Consider the following 16,589-nt stretch of genomic DNA (forward strand, 5'->3'; position numbering starts at 1 on the left):
GTTGAAGAATCCGCGACTTTCTCTGTGAGTTTCCCATTACTTCGTTGCGCACTCGGTGCTTGCTTGGTAGTTTAGGGGTTTTTTTTCGCTATAAAAAGAAGTTTTCTTCCCACGCACAACGGACACTAATGTTTTTGTCACTTTTTATGGAATCAAACTCAAAGTAAGGTCAGTACTTCCACGCTTTAAATGCAGCAAGCTCATACTCTCTCCCACAATCGATATGTGATCCATTGTTGATCTGCACACAGCTGTTGTGACCAAGGCTGGACTGGGACAAAAAATCGGCCCGGGCATTTTGACTAGAGACCGGCCCACCAGGATAAAGATTGAAAATGTGACGTCATTCAGGGGTAAAACCGCAAAGGATTCTGGGAACTTGTGGCAAGAGGTACTAGCGCACGCAGGCTTTCAATTGAACTCAGTTACACAGCGATAAAAAGAAACACAAAAAATGGCAAGAAGCTGTTGTATTATTAACTGCAATAGCCGGTGTTGTGCCAAAAAGTGATTGTCTGCCAAAAACTGATTTCCGGTATTTGCCAAAAACTGATTGCTCGTATTTAAACTGGTATAAGTAACTTGTTGGCCTATAATATGTGAAACATATGTCAAATGCATCCCTCATGGATGACACAAAGTCATATTGAGCCACAAACAACATTCGTGTAACAAGGTAGAAGCCGCAATCAGTTTTTGGCAGCGACTTTTATAGAACCTTTATTTATGCAGTTAAAAAAAATCTCATTAACATTAAAAATGTCTTTTGTAAGAGTAAGACAGCAGAAATGGCAGCAAATATTACAATAGTTCTGTAAAAATATTGTAAGTGGGGAAAAAGGACCGGATTGGTTATAATGTGAGTACAATAACACAGAGTTATAAAGATACTTGAAAAAACAGATAATCTTTTAATTCTATATATAACCCCTTTGTAAACGCTGTTCACCGAAGTCTATTTACCAACATACGTAAAGATATTACACATAAAAAATACACGGAAACATTGGAAATCACTTTTTGGCAGGCAATCACTTTTTGGCACAACACCGGTCGCATGACAGCCACGGGAAGCCGACGGGTAAAGAGATCGTTTTTTTTTTTTTTATCGGATTACGTCGTTGAAGAGAAATTTTTTTAAGCCATGTTTCCGAAGTAAGAGCCGACGGATGGTCTGGATATACCAAATATAACGTCCCAGAACACTCCAGCTCACAGGTTAGTCTGCTCCAAGCATTCCCACAAAGGTCAGTCTTCTGTTGTAGTTAACACGTCATTTTCATAACATAATTGGTGATATAGGTTACAAGCAAGTCTGGCGCTGAACAGAAATTGTCGCGCTATGCTCCTTTGTTTATTGTGCATAAATAGTGAATTGTCCTGACACAATATTGCGTTTCGCTTGTTATTACCATGGTACATTGACAAAAACATATACTTTTATTCACAGGATAAAACAGTTGTTTTGTATCACTAATTGCCCAGTGCGATTACAACGTACAATATTATTGTCACTGCTACATTTCTGTAATGCTACCAGAAATTATTTCCACTACTAATTAATTACCATTGAGCTCAAAGGTTATATTAATAAACGGTTAACGAATGTGCATTTATGACGACGATATGTGAGACTGGTAAACTTACCTTTGTTCGTACGATGGTCTTTCGTTCTACACGGTGCATTTCAAGGTCCTGCACCCATCCGTCGGTAAACTGTACCTGGTCTTGTTGCAGTGACCTGAAGTTACTAAACTTCATGAGTGTATGCACTCACTCAAAGAACCGTATAATTATAAATATGAGCGTGGTGAAAGTTGGGCAGCACGCTAACGTCTTTTGTCCACTCTGTGTGCACGTAAGGGTCTGACCCTTTCACTCCTTTGATTTTTTTCCTCGTATCTTTTCTTTGTCTTTTCGTCGAGTCTGTCTTTGTACGGACCGGCATTGTTCTCCTTTTGTTTTGTACATTCCTTTTTTGTGCGGCAAAGAAAAAACAAGAAGGTATTGGAATCGGAGAATGAACGTTTTGCGGTGCTGCAAATGCTTGCATTTGATGCGGTACTTGGATTGTTTTGCCACGAGTTCCCGGCATGCAATGCGCGAAAATCACGTGATTGCTAAACAAGGGGGAGGGTGCATCCGGCCTCCTCGGCTGTAATTGGTCCAGCCCAGAGTCGATCATGACCAATTGGCCAATCCAACACCTTTCATTATATATACCCTTCCTAAAAAAAATTTAATTAATTAAAAAATAAAAAAATCCATCGGCCCATAAAAACAAAAAATCGCCAGCGGCCCACCGGGCAAATGCCCGGTATGCCCGATGGCCAGTCCAGCTATGGTTGTCACTAACAGCACACTGGCTTGCTTCACTGTCGTGAGACATTCTCGCAAAAAATCACGGTTTTAGTAACGCAGTAACGCAGCGTTCCTACGGGAAAGTAACGGTAATCTAATTACCGTTTTTGCAATAGTAATCCCTTACTTTACTCGTTACTTGAAAAAAGTAATCAGAATACAGTAACACGTTACAAGTAACAGTAACGCGGTGGCCACACACATGAGCTGGGCTGATGCAGAGCTCTACTGTGTGTCACAGTGAGCCAACCTGGTGTCCATCTACAGCCAGGAGGAAGAGGAGTTTGTTAAATCATTAGTTTGACCATGCTGAGGGATGGACCTGGATTGGACTGAGTGACCTCCATAAAGAAGGCAGATGGATGTGGTCTGATGGTTGTGCAGTGAGTTTTGTCTACTGGCATGCAAGACAACCAGACAACGAAGGAGGAGCTGAACACTGTGGTCACAACAACTATGATACAAATAAGAAGTGGAATGATGTACCGTGTTCTGCAACTTATACCTCTGTTTATGCTACTCGTGTAGCTTGTCCATAGCAACTGAGAACCTTACATATTCAAAGACTTTCATGTTAATAATTTCTGGATCAAAACTGTAGATATCACCGATGTGAAGTCATACCTTAATTCTAAATCTAGATGTTATTCTGTCAAAATCTTTAATTTTATCATAGTTTTGTGACATTTTAGAAGAAGCTGAACTGTCTGATATTGAATCCAAGCTGTACATTAAGCTTCATGAATGAATCCAGCCAGTGATATAACGACAGTGTGCATCTCATGATTAAAGCTTTTCGATCTGGCTCTGGGTGTGTTCTTGCATTCAAATGAACTTAGAGTAAAGCTACTGAGTGCTAACTATCACATCTAATTTTAGAGCTACATACATACAAGATACACAGATGGAAACACAAGCAAAACTCACCACTTGTTTCCAAAATTTACAAAGCCTGAGTGTCGTTGCTGTACTAGTGAAGTTGCAGGTCTTTGACTCCAGGCAGGTGCATTTCTCAGTGAGTGAGGCAGGAACTTCAGGTGGGTAATTAGTAAGCAGACAAGACACAAAGGCGACTGAACAGAATTTACAAAAGTCATCATCAAACAAGTTTAGCCAATTTGCCACCATAGTGAAGACACGTTGTCACAGCTAGTCCTTAAATACACAGTACAGATAAAAGCAATGAGTTGCAGGTGTGTGAGCAAGCCTGGGAAAAGGTGCAGGTTATCTGCTCACCTCTTCATCACCTAAGATGCACGGACATCAACAGTAGCTGTTCAGTGGACATCAAAAACGTTACAAAACTACTCCTTCAGTGGACCAAAATATGACAGCCAAAAATGACGACATCTGTTTACACAGTGGGAAAGGTCGTCCAATTAATTAGGCTGCTTTTGAAAGTTTGCAAATGTGAAAAGGGGTGATGACAAACAGCATATTCCATTAACATTAATTATTTAGCACTGTATGCATGAGATTATCATTTGGGGCTGACCCCCCTAAAAAACCTAAAATCACCTCCAAAGGAAAGAACAAAGCTCTTCCTTATTAAATTTTATAGAAAAACTTAAAGAGAATGAGAGCTAATGCTCTTTAATGCAGGGAATTAGCTCGCTCTGTGTTTACTAGAGCAGATCTATTTATCTCTTTCTGTTACTGTGACCTTTCCTGTTTGTTTAATCATTATGCTGTAAAGGCCTTTGATCATACCATAAATATACAATTACAGCAAAAACAGTCACGTTCTCCTGGAAGTCCAAAGAAAATGTTACTGCTTAAAAACTATCAAGTTCTTTGACGTCTCATGATTTTCTTTGTCTTCTGTTTTGATTTATTGTGTCCAACAGAAAGCTTTGTGTATTACTAGGAATTAGTTAATTTATTGTGTACTGCAGCCTGGTGTTGAGTCCACTGACAGAGACACAGCTTGGTAAGAAGAAAATAAGACATCTGACGGCTCGCTTATCTGTACATGATGTGCTGCAGAACTATGTTCTTCTGAAGATTAATATATCATCTTATGTACAATTATAATGTATTGTTCATCTCCCTTAAATAAACAGGCAGCCTTAAAGTATGAAATATTCATATATGATAACACATAAATTTGTCTTTTGTCTCAGTGGCTGATAGCGCCCCACAGGCCTCAATGTGAGCTTGAAGCCATTTATAATGTTTAAGTTGTTTAATGTGTAGGCACTCATGGTAAACAGATGAGTCAAAGAGGTGGTAACATTAATTTTATCAGATAAAAAGAGAAGCATTCTGGATATTTCGTTTAAAGACTTCACACTCGAGAGGCATGAATGAGGATTTTTCTATCAATGAGTTTCTGTGAAATGTACCTTTTGTGTTTGTATGTTTTTGACTAGATTTTGGCATTGTCTCCCTCTTTTAATGTTCTTGTACTCATATTAACAATTTGATAATATATGTTGGGCAGCACGGTGACACGGTGGTTAGCACTGTTGCCGCACAGCAAGAAGGTCCTGAGTTCAATTCCACCATCAGGCCGGGGTCTTTCTGTGTGGAGTTTGCATGTTCTTCCCGTGTTTGCGTGGGTTCTCTCCGGGTACTCCGGCTTCCTCACACCGTCCAAAGACATGCAGCTTGTGGGGATAGGTTAATTGGATAATCCAAATTGCCACTAAGTGTGAATGGTTGTCCGTCCTTGTGTGTTAGACTGGCGAACTGTCCAGGGTGTACCCTGCCTCTCGCCCTATGACAGCTGGGATAGGCTCCAGCGCCCCCCGCGACCCTGAAAAGGATAAGCGGAAGCGAATGGATGGATGTTTAATTGTATTTAGGTGTTTATAAATTTTAGTACCTTGCTTGTCAAATAAGTGCAAAGAGTAATTGATAAAGTCTTAAAGTTTTATTTTGTCATATACAGGTAACAATGGCACATCATTACTGGCAATGAAATTTTTAGGCTCAGAGCCCTCTCAAACTTGCACATAAGGTAGTATTTATAAAGTAAACTATAAAAATAAGGAAATATATATCAATAAGAAAGAGTAGAATAAATACATGTACAGTGTGAACAGTAATTGTGCCTTCCTCATACAATGCTGTCTGTAGAGGTCCTGGATGGCTGGCATTTCAAATATTTACTCCTTATGCTTTTGAAGTAGAATTTTTAATTTATTATTTAACATTTAGGTAAACAGTGATTTAAATTTGAGCTAAAATGCAGCTACACACAGGTCACAAGTTAGCAAAACTAACTGTTTGCAAATATCACATCAATTGTCATACAAAGGCCCTGTATTAGTCATTTTAAAGCTTAACTTGTACATGACCGAGACATAAAAAACACACACCTCAGTGAATTTTTCAGGGATTTAACAATTAAGATGTAACCATGTTTTGTAGCCAGTTGAGGGCAGCAGTAGATTAAGTGAGTGTGACGACGATCAACCTGCTCTTAAACGCTGTAATGGAGGAAATCAACACAAGCATATTTTGCTTTACGAGCCATCGTTAAAGTTTTGGATTTTTTTTAACAAAACACACAGTGTGTGTGTGTGTTTTTTTGTAGACTGTTCTTCTAACTCTTAACAGACTGCTAACATGTAAGCAAAAGGCTATATTTGTTATTTATTTGTAGTAAACTGAAATAAAAACACATTATTAAAAAATCTATTCTAAGATTCATGTGACACATGAATGTTAAGTTAGGTAGAACTTCAAGGGACATGAAGTTCTTTGCTGACCTGTTTATCATCTTTGTAGCTGTACAAAAGCAAAAGCTTTATTCAATTTCATATTATGACAACTACAACAACCACTCTGAAGTTTATAAACAAAAACAAGACACTGGGTGTCAATTTAGGGATCTACAGTTCTCAGCTAACACTCTTTGACTCTGAAAGTGAGTCAAAGGAGTGAGGCAGAAGTACACTTCTAGTTTAACATTTGAGAACAGCAGCGCAGCACTGACCTGCTCTTCTGCTGACTGTGTCAATATGACTCGTAAACTGAGACAAATTATCTCCAGGAACAGCTGAACAATAGAAGACAATAAATAATCACTACAAGCACATCTGTTCAGCTGTTTGCAGACACTAGAGAGTGACTTGTATTAGCATGTGTACATCATGAAATCTGTTGCTTTAGTACTTATAGTTAGTCAGCTTGTTTGGCCAACCAGTTAATGTTAGGTAGCTATATCTGATTTTATGATTCCACTGGCTGTAGCTCAGGCGGTAGAGCAGGTCATCCAGTGATCGTAAGGATCCCTGGCTCCTCCAGTATGCCAAGTATCCTTGGGCAAGACACTAACCCCGAGTTGCTCTCTGGTGCATCCATCAGAATGTGAATGTAGTTAGAAAGCACTATGTGCATGTTGTATAGAGTGCTTTGAGTACTCCGGGAGAGTAGAAAGGCGCTATATAAGAATCAGTCTATTCACTACTACTACTCTCACACTTCCAAACTAATGACTGGCTACATGCTTGAACATTATCGGTCTTTAATATGGCTGCTATTTTATCAAATTAAGTAAACTGGCCTGTCTGAGCTACCATAGGGCGAGATGCAGGGTACACCCTGGACAGATTCCAGTCTGACAAAGGACATGTTATTAGCAGTACAAGAATAAAGATTTTACCATTAATAGAAAATTTAACATTAGCTGCACTAGGTAGTTAGTTATAGGTGCAAAAACTCCATGTGCTGAGAGGTAGGAGGGAATTAACATGTTATTAACATTCAGCCTGGTCTTATTGAGCAACAATGCAAACAGCTCTCCCAGTCCCCACAGACTATGAAGTTTTTAAAGTGTGGAAGCAAGAGATTATTAACAACCAGGTCAAATTTATGGGAAACTGCATGAGCTGGCAGGGACCATCTGAATGCCCTCCCCGCCTTTCTTAAGACTGACAATGAATAAATAAATAAACAATAAATAATAAACAAACGATTTGTGAAATTTGTTAAGTAGATTTCTTACCAGGAATTTTACTAATAACATATGGATTGCAAAATTTTAAAATGCAGTAAATTATCTGACACAAGTACCTGAACTTTGCTGTACTGTAATTTATTGTATCATAAAAGTCCTTCTTGGCAAAATGAAACATTTAGATTAGATGTTAAAACGTGAGCTCTCCACTCCCTTTTTTCATAACAGGAAACCTGCATAAAATTGGATCAATTATGGAAGGCCTACTTAGAGTAACTAAATAACTCTCTATACAGTAGTTTCTACAAAGCACTTGAAGGCTGTAAAAAGATAGATGTGCACTTACAGTTGTCAGTTTCCACTGTTAGAAATGTTACCAGGAAACTTCAGTAAATGGACATGGTGGAAGCTCAGATGAACAAAGCTTTAAGACGATCACACAAACCTCTCACGAGTGCCAAATATCTGCAGGACAGTGTAGCTGACACAGCAGTGGTAATGATCTGCTTTTAGATTAGTCTGGTTACTGCAGGGGTTTTATTTTGGATGCTTTACAATTGTAATAGACACAAGGGTGAAGTGAAGTAAATCTACTAAACCAAAGGTGTTAATAGTTTATCTATTTTGTCATTTACTCCAATCAGACCTGCCACAGCAGTCACATATCTCTGGGTCCAGTACTAAGAGAGGATCCTCTTGACTGTGTGGAGTTCATTCTGTCTTTGTGTAATGGAGCAACTCAGGAGTTTTTACCTGTTAGAGCACTGACCTGTCCTGTTTGATTAGTCATTCTGCTGATAACGCCTTTATGGTGCAATACATACAAATCACACAGCAAAAAAACAAACAACATTTGTTCCTGTTTTTGGAATTTGATCTTTTTTTTCTGGTTTGTGTTTAGTTTGAAAACTCCCTCTCAGGCAGCAATAAAAGAAAGCAGCTCCAACTCTGTGCAGGAATCCTGTACAAAGAAGCTTCAGCAGCTCTTCATCAAAGGTTGAGACTTAAAGCTCCAACATGATCTTGCTCCTCTTCCTGTTCAGTCTGGCTCTGGGTGCTTCTTCTGAGTCTCCTTCTAATGCAAGTGAATTGGAGCTACAACTTGGTAACTGTCCTGTATTCTGACTCTTCTCTCTCTCTGTGTGTGTGTGTGTGTGTGTGTGTGTGTGTTTTAATTATTTTAATCAAATTTTAATCAGACACTCCAAGATTTTCTGCTTGTTGTGTTTCAGCAGTCAGTGATACGAAATTCTTGGTGTTGGGTTGTAACATACATTTTTTCCCCATGTCAGATGGGTTCTACCGTAGAGTTATGATAAAGACTTGCTTAAAAACACAATAAGAGCAGCTTACTTCTCTGCATGTTTTAACTTTCACAGTGTCAACTGTGCAGACATGCTTATCTGATATTCTTCAGTGTCACGGTTCACTGAGGACTTTCACGCAGGACCCTTCAACTTGAGATAAACAGTGGTATTTATTACACATTCCACCAGGTTTACGTACAGACAGTGCGGGGAATAGTGCTATATACAAGGTGACAGGGGTATGGGCTCCAGGGGATCCAAGGTCGGGAGGAAAGGGGGAAAACACTCGCTCCTGTTCGGTCACTCACGATAAGGAATCCTCTCAGGGTAAACAGGGACGGATCCAGGCAATCCGAGCCACACAACGGGTGCGTGGGCTGAGGGTGTGAATCCACAGTGAGTTCCGCACCAGCGAGAGAGAGAGATAAAGAAGAACTAGAGACAATAATGCTACTGATCAGCTACCTGCTGATCCACCAGGCCGTGACATTCAGAGGGTACATCAAAGAAAGAATGTCAGTCACACAGTCAGTCAAACAGTTATTATTTGTATTTCATCAAGTTTTGACTGCTGTGTCTTCTTCAGATGACCACAGAGCAAAGCTACTGCGTGGAAGCTGTCCCCCGTTCTGCTACAGCTTCAATGGCCGCTGCTACAAATATGTGGCCACACACATGAGCTGGGCTGATGCAGAGCTCTACTGTGTGTCACAGTGAGCCAACCTGGTGTCTATCCACAGCAGGGAGGAAGAGGAGTTTGTTAAATCTTTAGTTAAGAACTTTGGCCATGCTGAGGGATGGACCTGGATTGGACTGAGTGACATCCATAAAGAAGGCAGATGGGTGTGCAGTGAGTTTTTTATACTGGCATGCTGGGCAACCAGACAACGGTGGAACAAATGAACACTGTGTTCACACTAAAGTGTTTGATGCAATTTAGCCTCTGTTTCTGCAACACAGATAACCTACCCTTAGATACTTAAATGTACATTAAACCTCCACTGTTCATGCTATTTCTTTCTTTTGTGTGTTGTGTGAAATTTTCAAAATTCCACTAATCTTGATTTTCATAAAGCACTGGCAGCTGCACTCAAAGGAAATATTTTGTAATTACTTTAATCTGAAATCTCAAAATTTATGGAAGGGAAGACTGGAGTTCCATCAGTTCCTTCTTTGCTGTTTCACATATCATATCTTTACCTTTTCCATTTCCTTTCTGCCCACTGCCCTCTTTCCTGGAAAACTCCCTACCTCCACAGTTATGTATTCTGGACCAGCTGCCTTTCCACTAGCTGCCCTCACTCCCTCCTTACTAACCCTCTGCATTTCCTGATGTCTTCATGTCTCTTCAATTTTCTTCATTCACAAGCTCCTCAAAGTATTCCTCCCATCACTCTCTTAACTTGTTAGTAACTGCAAAGAAGTTTAGTACAAAGAAGCTTCAGCAGCTCCTCATCACACTTTGAGACTTGAAGCTCCAACATGATCTTGCTCCTCTTCTTGTTCGGTCTGACTCTGGATGCTCCTTCTGAATCTCCTTCTAATGACACTGAAGTGATGCTACAACTGGTGTCTGTCCCATACTCTGGCACTCTTTACTTTTTCTTTATTTCTGTGTTTTTTGTCTAAAAATGATTTAGTTAAACACTCCAAGAACCCTTCTTTCCCATGTCTGATGTTTTTGTTGGATTTTGAAATGCAGCAAAAACATTTCAAAGTCATGCCAGATGGGTTCTGCTACACCACAGAGTTATGATGAAGACCTGCTCACTAATGAAAGAGCAGTTTACTTCTCTTTGCATGTTAACGTTCATCTTTATGGACAGACTGATCTTTTGTTATCAATAAAACATCCCAGATTGGCAAAACCGGGTTTTCAGAGGACATGTTGATACTTCAGATTAAGTGGATGTAATGTGATAACTAATACATAACTTCTCACAAAATGAGACTGTACAGATAATACCTGTTATATCAAGGCCCTGTGGTATTCACACAGTGACACAGAATAACAAACACATGTATACATTTTTCAGAGTACTAACAGTGAACCTTTGTATTGGTCAGCTGAGTTTAGCAGAAGATGGAGACATTGTTACGATGAGCCTTTTCTGTCTAAACCACCACATGACAGTTTCAGTATTTTAATGAAAGTTATGTTGTTGTTGTTTCAAAAGAAATCGTGAATTTCACAAGCAGACATTATGAAGGTCTTGTACTTCTAATATTGTTAATATATAATCACGTTCCTCAAAGGCCATCTCCAGGTGGACCTGGTTTCCTGTTTTCACTTATGTCCATCTTCTATGTAGTTCTGTATGAGTAAAGGGGTTTTTGATTGTTTTTTGCCAAATTGATATGAAGAATCCCTTTTTGAAGCATATAAGAAAAGGCAGACTGTTACTTTGTGGCACATTCAGGATCTCAGAGCTACTTCGAGCAGCTAAACGTTGCGACTCTGACAAAAAGCATGATCCTGTTCCTCTTCTTGTTTCTGTTTTCTTTAGGTAACCAGACAGTGAAACTACTGCGTGGAAACTGTCCCATGTTCTGGTACAGTTTCAATGGCCGCTGCTACAAATATGTGGCCACACAAATGAGCTGGGCTGATGCAGAGCTCTACTGTGTGTCTGAGAAAGCCAACCTGGTGTCCATCTACAGTGAGGAGGAAGAGGAGTTTGTTAAATCTTTGATTAAGAACTTTGACCATGCTGAGGGACGCACCTGGATTGGACTCAGTGACCTCCATAAAGAAGGCAGATGGATGTGGTCTGATGGTTGTGCAGTGAGTTTTGTCTACTGGCATGCAAGACAACCAGACAACGAAGGAGGAGCTGAACACTGTGGTCACAGCAACTATGATACAAAGTGGAATGATGTACCGTGTTCTAGAACTTATACCTCTGTTTGTGCTACTCGTGTAGCTTGTCCATAGCAACTGAGAACCTTACATATTCAAAGTGTCACAGTCTGGCTGGCAGACCGTTGGGGGTGTGGGGAAGGAGGACCCAGGCGCGGTGCTCTATGTACAAGCAGTGCGTTTATTTACAGTGTATGAGACTAAACAACAATAAATCCCCGTGCTTTCCCCAGACTCCCGTGTCGTGTCTTCTCCTAGTGTTTGTGCTCTCCGCTCCCGTGTCTCAGCACTCCCCGTGCTGGCTGCTGTCTGGCACTCCACCCCTCTCCTGAGGACACAATAGAAGCAGCCGTCAGGACACATACAACCGCGGGCATACACACACACTAACCAAGCACAACTGGGTAACTAACATGGAGTCTCAAGCAATGATCCCGCGTCGGTGGGAGCTCCAAGACTCTCCTAAGTAGCTCCCACGATGAGGCCTGATCAGCAGCAGGTGTGTGGCTTCGGGTGTGGCCAGACCGTCAGCAGGGCCACACCCACCAGGCCTGAAGGCACCCACCGAAACACATATACACACACGCAAACAGGGAGAAGGACAGCAACACCAAATATACATACAATAATAATAATAATATAATTCATAACTGCTCAGGGATCCTGGGTCGCTCAGACCCAGGATCCCTGACACAAAGACTTTCATGTTAATTATTGCTGGATCAACAACTGTACATATCACCGATGTGAAGTCATACCTTGATTCTAAATCTATATGTTATTCTGTCAAAATCTTTAATTTTATCATAGTTTTGTGACATTTTAGAAGAAGCTGAACTGTCTGATATTGAATCCAAGCTGTACATTAAGCTTCATAAATGAATCCAGCCATTGATATGACGACAGTGTGCATCTCATGATTAAAGCTTTTCGATCTGGCTCTGGGTGTGTTCTTGCATTCAAATGAACTTAGAGTAAAGCTACTGAGTGCTAACTATCCCATGTAATTTTAGAACTACATATATACAAGATACACAGATGGAAACACAAGCAAAACTCACCACTTGTTTCCAAAATTTACAAAGCCTGAGTGTCGTTGCTGTACTAGTGAAGTTGCAGGTCTTTGACTCCAGGCAGGTGCATTTCTCAGTGAGTGAGGCAGGAACTTCAGGTGGGTAATTAGTAAGCAGACAAGATACAAAGGCGACAGAACAGAATTTACAAAAGTCATCATCAAACAAGTTTAGCCAATTTGCCACCATAGTGAAGTCACGTTGTCACAGCTAGTCCTTAAATACACAGTACAGATAAAAGCAATGAGTTGCAGGTGTGTGAGCAAGCCTGGGAAAAGGCGCAGGTTATCTGCTCACCTCTTCATCACCTAAGATGCACGGACATCAACAGTAGCTGTTCAGTGGACATCAAAAACGTTACAAAACTACTCCTTCAGTGGACCAGAATTGGACATCCAAAAATGACGACATCTGTTTACACAGTGGGAAAGGTCGTCCAATTAATTAGGCTGCTTTTGAAAGTTTGCAAATGTGAAAAGGGGTGACGACAAACAGCATATTCCATTAATATTAATTATTCAGCACTGTATGCATGAGATTATCATTTGGGGCTGACCCCCCTAAAAGTTTGAACCTAAAATCGCCTCCGAAGGAAAGAACAAAGCTCTTCCTTATTAAATTTTATAGAAAAACTTAAAGAGAATGAGAGCTAATGCTCTTTAATGCAGGGAATTAGCTCGCTCTGTGTTTACTAGAGCAGATCTATTTGTCTCTTTCTGTTACTGTAACCTTTCCTGTTTGTTTAATCATTATGCTGTAAAGGCCTTTGATCATACCATAAATATACAATTACAGCAAAAACAGCCACGTTCTCCTGGAAGTCCAAAGAAAATGTTACTGCTTAAAAACTATCAAGTTCTTTGACATCTCATGATTTTCTTTGTCTTCTGTTTTGATTTATTGTGTCCAACTGAAAGCTTTGTGTATTACTAGGAATTAGTTAATTTATTGTGTACTGCAGCCTGGTGTTGAGTCCACTGACAGAGACACAGCTTGGTAAGAAGAAAATAAGACATCTGACGGCTCGCTTATCTGTACATGATGTGCTGCAGAACTATGTTCTTCTGAAGTGGCTTGAAAAACAAACTGAAGAAACATATCTTTTTTTTAATATCTTTTATATCTTTTTTTTTTGTTATTCAGAGGTTGCATGAAAATACTATAACAGGCAATTTTATTCAAGCTAAGCTAGTTTATAGTGATGAACTGTGCTGGGCTGCTCCACTGCAGGCTGTGGTGTTCATGGTCAATGTTAGGATATACATCAAGGGTAAAAGATATGAATTTATATTTAAAGTGATGATACTGATTAGTTCAACTCACCAAATTACCTTTTATACCAGCTTTATGGTCTCAAGGAAATTAGTTTGAGAAATATCTGTTTATATCTTGTTGAATTCAGTTGGCTAAATTCACAAAGAGCCGTGAACATTAGAAAAGTGCAGGTCAGCAGATAACAGTCGGACATAACAGGGGCAAGTGGGAATTTTATATACATATATAGCCACTTTGGGTGGCTGTAGCTCAGGTGGTGGAGCAGGTGTTGATTTACTAATTGGAAGGGTCTAGTTTGATCCCTGGCTGCTCCAGTCCACGTGCTAAATATCCTTGGCCAACATAATAACCCCAAGTTGCTGCCTTATGCATCAACTGAAGTATGAGCGTGTGTGAATGTTCTGTCTTTATTTATGAGAGCAGCTCTGCTTGCCCCTTCCTGTTACAACTGTCCTCTTTCTTTAATCATTATGCTGAAAAGGCCTTTGAACAAACCATAAATATAGAATTACATCAAAAACAGTCACGTTCTCCTGGAAGTACCAAGAAAACGTGACTGTTCAACAACTATTAACTTTTTGGCATGTGATGTTTTTTCTGGCTTTTGTTTATTGTTATTGTGTACAGTGGAAAACTTTGGTCCATGTGGCCAATGATGTCACACCAGCAGTGAAATCTCGCTCTCACTCAGCTATAAAAGAAAGCAGCTTCAACTCTGCAGAAATCTGAACATCCTGTACAAAGAAGCTTCAGCAGCTCCTCATCACACTTTGAGACTTAAAGCTCCAACATGATCTTGCTCCTCTTCTTGTTCGGTCTGGCTCTGGGTGCTCCTTCTGAGTCTCCGTCTGATGAAAATGAAGTGAAGCTCCAACTTGGTAACTGTCTCATATTCTGACTGCTCTTTTCTCTACTTTTCCCTTTATTTATGTCTTTTTTATTTCACTTCGAGAACATGTTGTGCATATTTCTGATGTCTCTATTTAAGCAGAGTCAATGATACAAAATTCTACAAAATTCCCAATATCAGATGGGTTCTACTCTTGTTAATCTCGTTAAAGTGACGTTAAAGCCATAACCGCTTTAACGCGGCAAATCTCTGTTAGCAAGTTATCACGGATCGCCCTGTCCGGGGGGCTGGACGGCACTAAAGCATTAACGAGCTAACCGTGCTAAGGCTTTGACACCTTGCACCTTCCCGCGTTGATGCGGCTACGCGTTAAAGTCATTTTAATGAGATTAACGCTGACAGCACTAGTTTTACTATACCACAGAGTTATGATAAATACTTGCTGGTAAACACAATAAGAGCAGCTTACTTCTCTGCATGCTTTAACTTTCACAGTGTCAACTGTGCAGACATGCTTGTCTGATGTGCCGTCTCTGAAGAATCCCAAAGAAAAAAGTCTGTGACACTGACAAAAACCTGATCCCTTTCATTCCTGCTTTTTCATCAAGTTCTGACTGCTGTGTCTTCTTCAGATGACCACAGAGTTCAACTACTGCAAGAAAGCTGTCCGATGTTCTGGTACAGCTTCAATGGCCGCTGCTACAAATATGTGGCCACACACATGAGCTGGGCTGATGCAGAGCTCTACTGTGTGTCACAGCGAGCCAACCTGGTGTCTATCCACAGCCAGGAGGAAGAAGAGTTTGTTAAATCTTTGATTGAGAACTTTGACCATGCTGAGCGATGGACCTGGATTGGACTGAGTGACCTCCATAAAGAAGGCAGATGGATGTGGTCTGATGGTTGTGCAGTGAGTTTCGTCTACTGGAGTGCTGGACAACCAGACAACTATGAAGGAGCTGAACACTGTGGTCACAACAACTGTGATACAAATAAGAAGTGGAATGATGTACCGTGTTCTGTAACTTATGCCTCTGTTTGTGCTACTCGTGTAGCTTGCCCATAGCAACTGAGAACCTTACATATTCAAAGACTTTCATGTTAAATATTTCTGGATCAAAACTGTAAATATCACCGATGTGAAGTCATACCGTAATTCTAAATCTATATGTTATTCTGTCAAAATCTTTAATTTTATCATAGTTTTGTGACATTTTAGAAGAAGCTGAACTGTCTGATATTGAATCCAAGCTGTACATTAAGCTTCATGAATGAATCCAGCCAGTGATATGACGACAGTGTGCATCTCATGATTAAAGCTTTTCGATCTGGCTCTGGGTGTGTTCTTGCATTCAAATGAACTTAGAGTAAAGCTACTGAGTGCTAACTATCCCATCTAATTTTAGAACTACATACATACAAGATACACAGATGGAAACACAAGCAAAACTCACCACTTGTTTCCAAAATTTACAAAGCCTGAGTGTCGTTGCTGCACTAGTGAAGTTGCAGGTCTTTGACTCCAGGCAGGTGCATTTCTCAGTGAGTGAGGCAGGAACTTCAGGTGGGTAATTAGTAAGCAGACAAGACACAAAGGCGATTGAACAGAATTTACAAAAGTCATCATCAAACAAGTTTAGCCAATTTGCCACCATAATGAAGACACGTTGTCACAGCTAGTCCTTAAATACACAGTACAGATAAAAGCAATGAGTTGCAGGTGTGTGAGCAAGCCTGGGAAAAGGCGCAGGTTATTTGCTCACCTCTTCATCACCTAAGATGCACGGACATCAACAGTAGCTGTTCAGTGGACATCAAACATACAAAACTACTCCTTCAGTGGACCAGAATTGGACATCCAAAAATGACGACATCTGTTTACACAGTGGGAAAGGTCGTCCAATTAATTAGGCTGCTTTTGAAAGTTTGCAAATGTGAAAAGGGGTGACGACAAACA

At 40.2% G+C, this 16,589-nt stretch overlaps 2 protein-coding genes and 1 long non-coding RNA gene across 4 annotated transcripts in view; all 3 read left to right on the plus strand.

Moving 5' to 3' along the window:
* Positions 1-11,657, plus strand: part of LOC120726836 (lactose-binding lectin l-2-like) — an 82,659-nt gene extending 71,002 nt beyond the window's left edge. The window contains exons 1-2 of one of the 2 annotated variants that reach the window (XM_040020816.1): positions 8,172-8,372; positions 11,082-11,656. In XM_040020816.1, coding sequence (XP_039876750.1) covers positions 8,285-8,372; positions 11,082-11,509 — 516 coding nt within the window. In that variant the 5' untranslated portion in view covers positions 8,172-8,284 and the 3' untranslated portion in view covers positions 11,510-11,656. Of the gene's footprint in view, positions 1-8,171; positions 8,373-11,081 lie in introns of those variants that run through there. The other variant, XM_040020817.1, reaches the window with a different exon arrangement.
* Positions 8,386-9,401, plus strand: LOC120726845. The gene is made up of 2 exons (XR_005694384.1): positions 8,386-9,089; positions 9,161-9,401. It is a non-coding gene; the product is annotated as an uncharacterized LOC120726845 (long non-coding RNA).
* Positions 11,658-14,421: 2,764 nt separating the features above from the next.
* LOC120726841 (lactose-binding lectin l-2-like) lies at positions 14,422-16,101 on the plus strand. The gene is made up of 2 exons (XM_040020824.1): positions 14,422-14,660; positions 15,265-16,101. The coding sequence occupies exons 1-2, from the start codon at positions 14,573-14,575 to the stop codon at positions 15,696-15,698; spliced, it is 522 nt and encodes a 173-aa protein (XP_039876758.1). The 5' UTR covers positions 14,422-14,572; the 3' UTR covers positions 15,699-16,101.
* Positions 16,102-16,589: the final 488 nt, after the last annotated feature.

Source organism: Simochromis diagramma, unplaced genomic scaffold (assembly GCF_900408965.1).
Source record: "Simochromis diagramma unplaced genomic scaffold, fSimDia1.1 OVJJ01000753.1, whole genome shotgun sequence".
NCBI classification, from domain to species: domain Eukaryota; kingdom Metazoa; phylum Chordata; class Actinopteri; order Cichliformes; family Cichlidae; genus Simochromis; species Simochromis diagramma.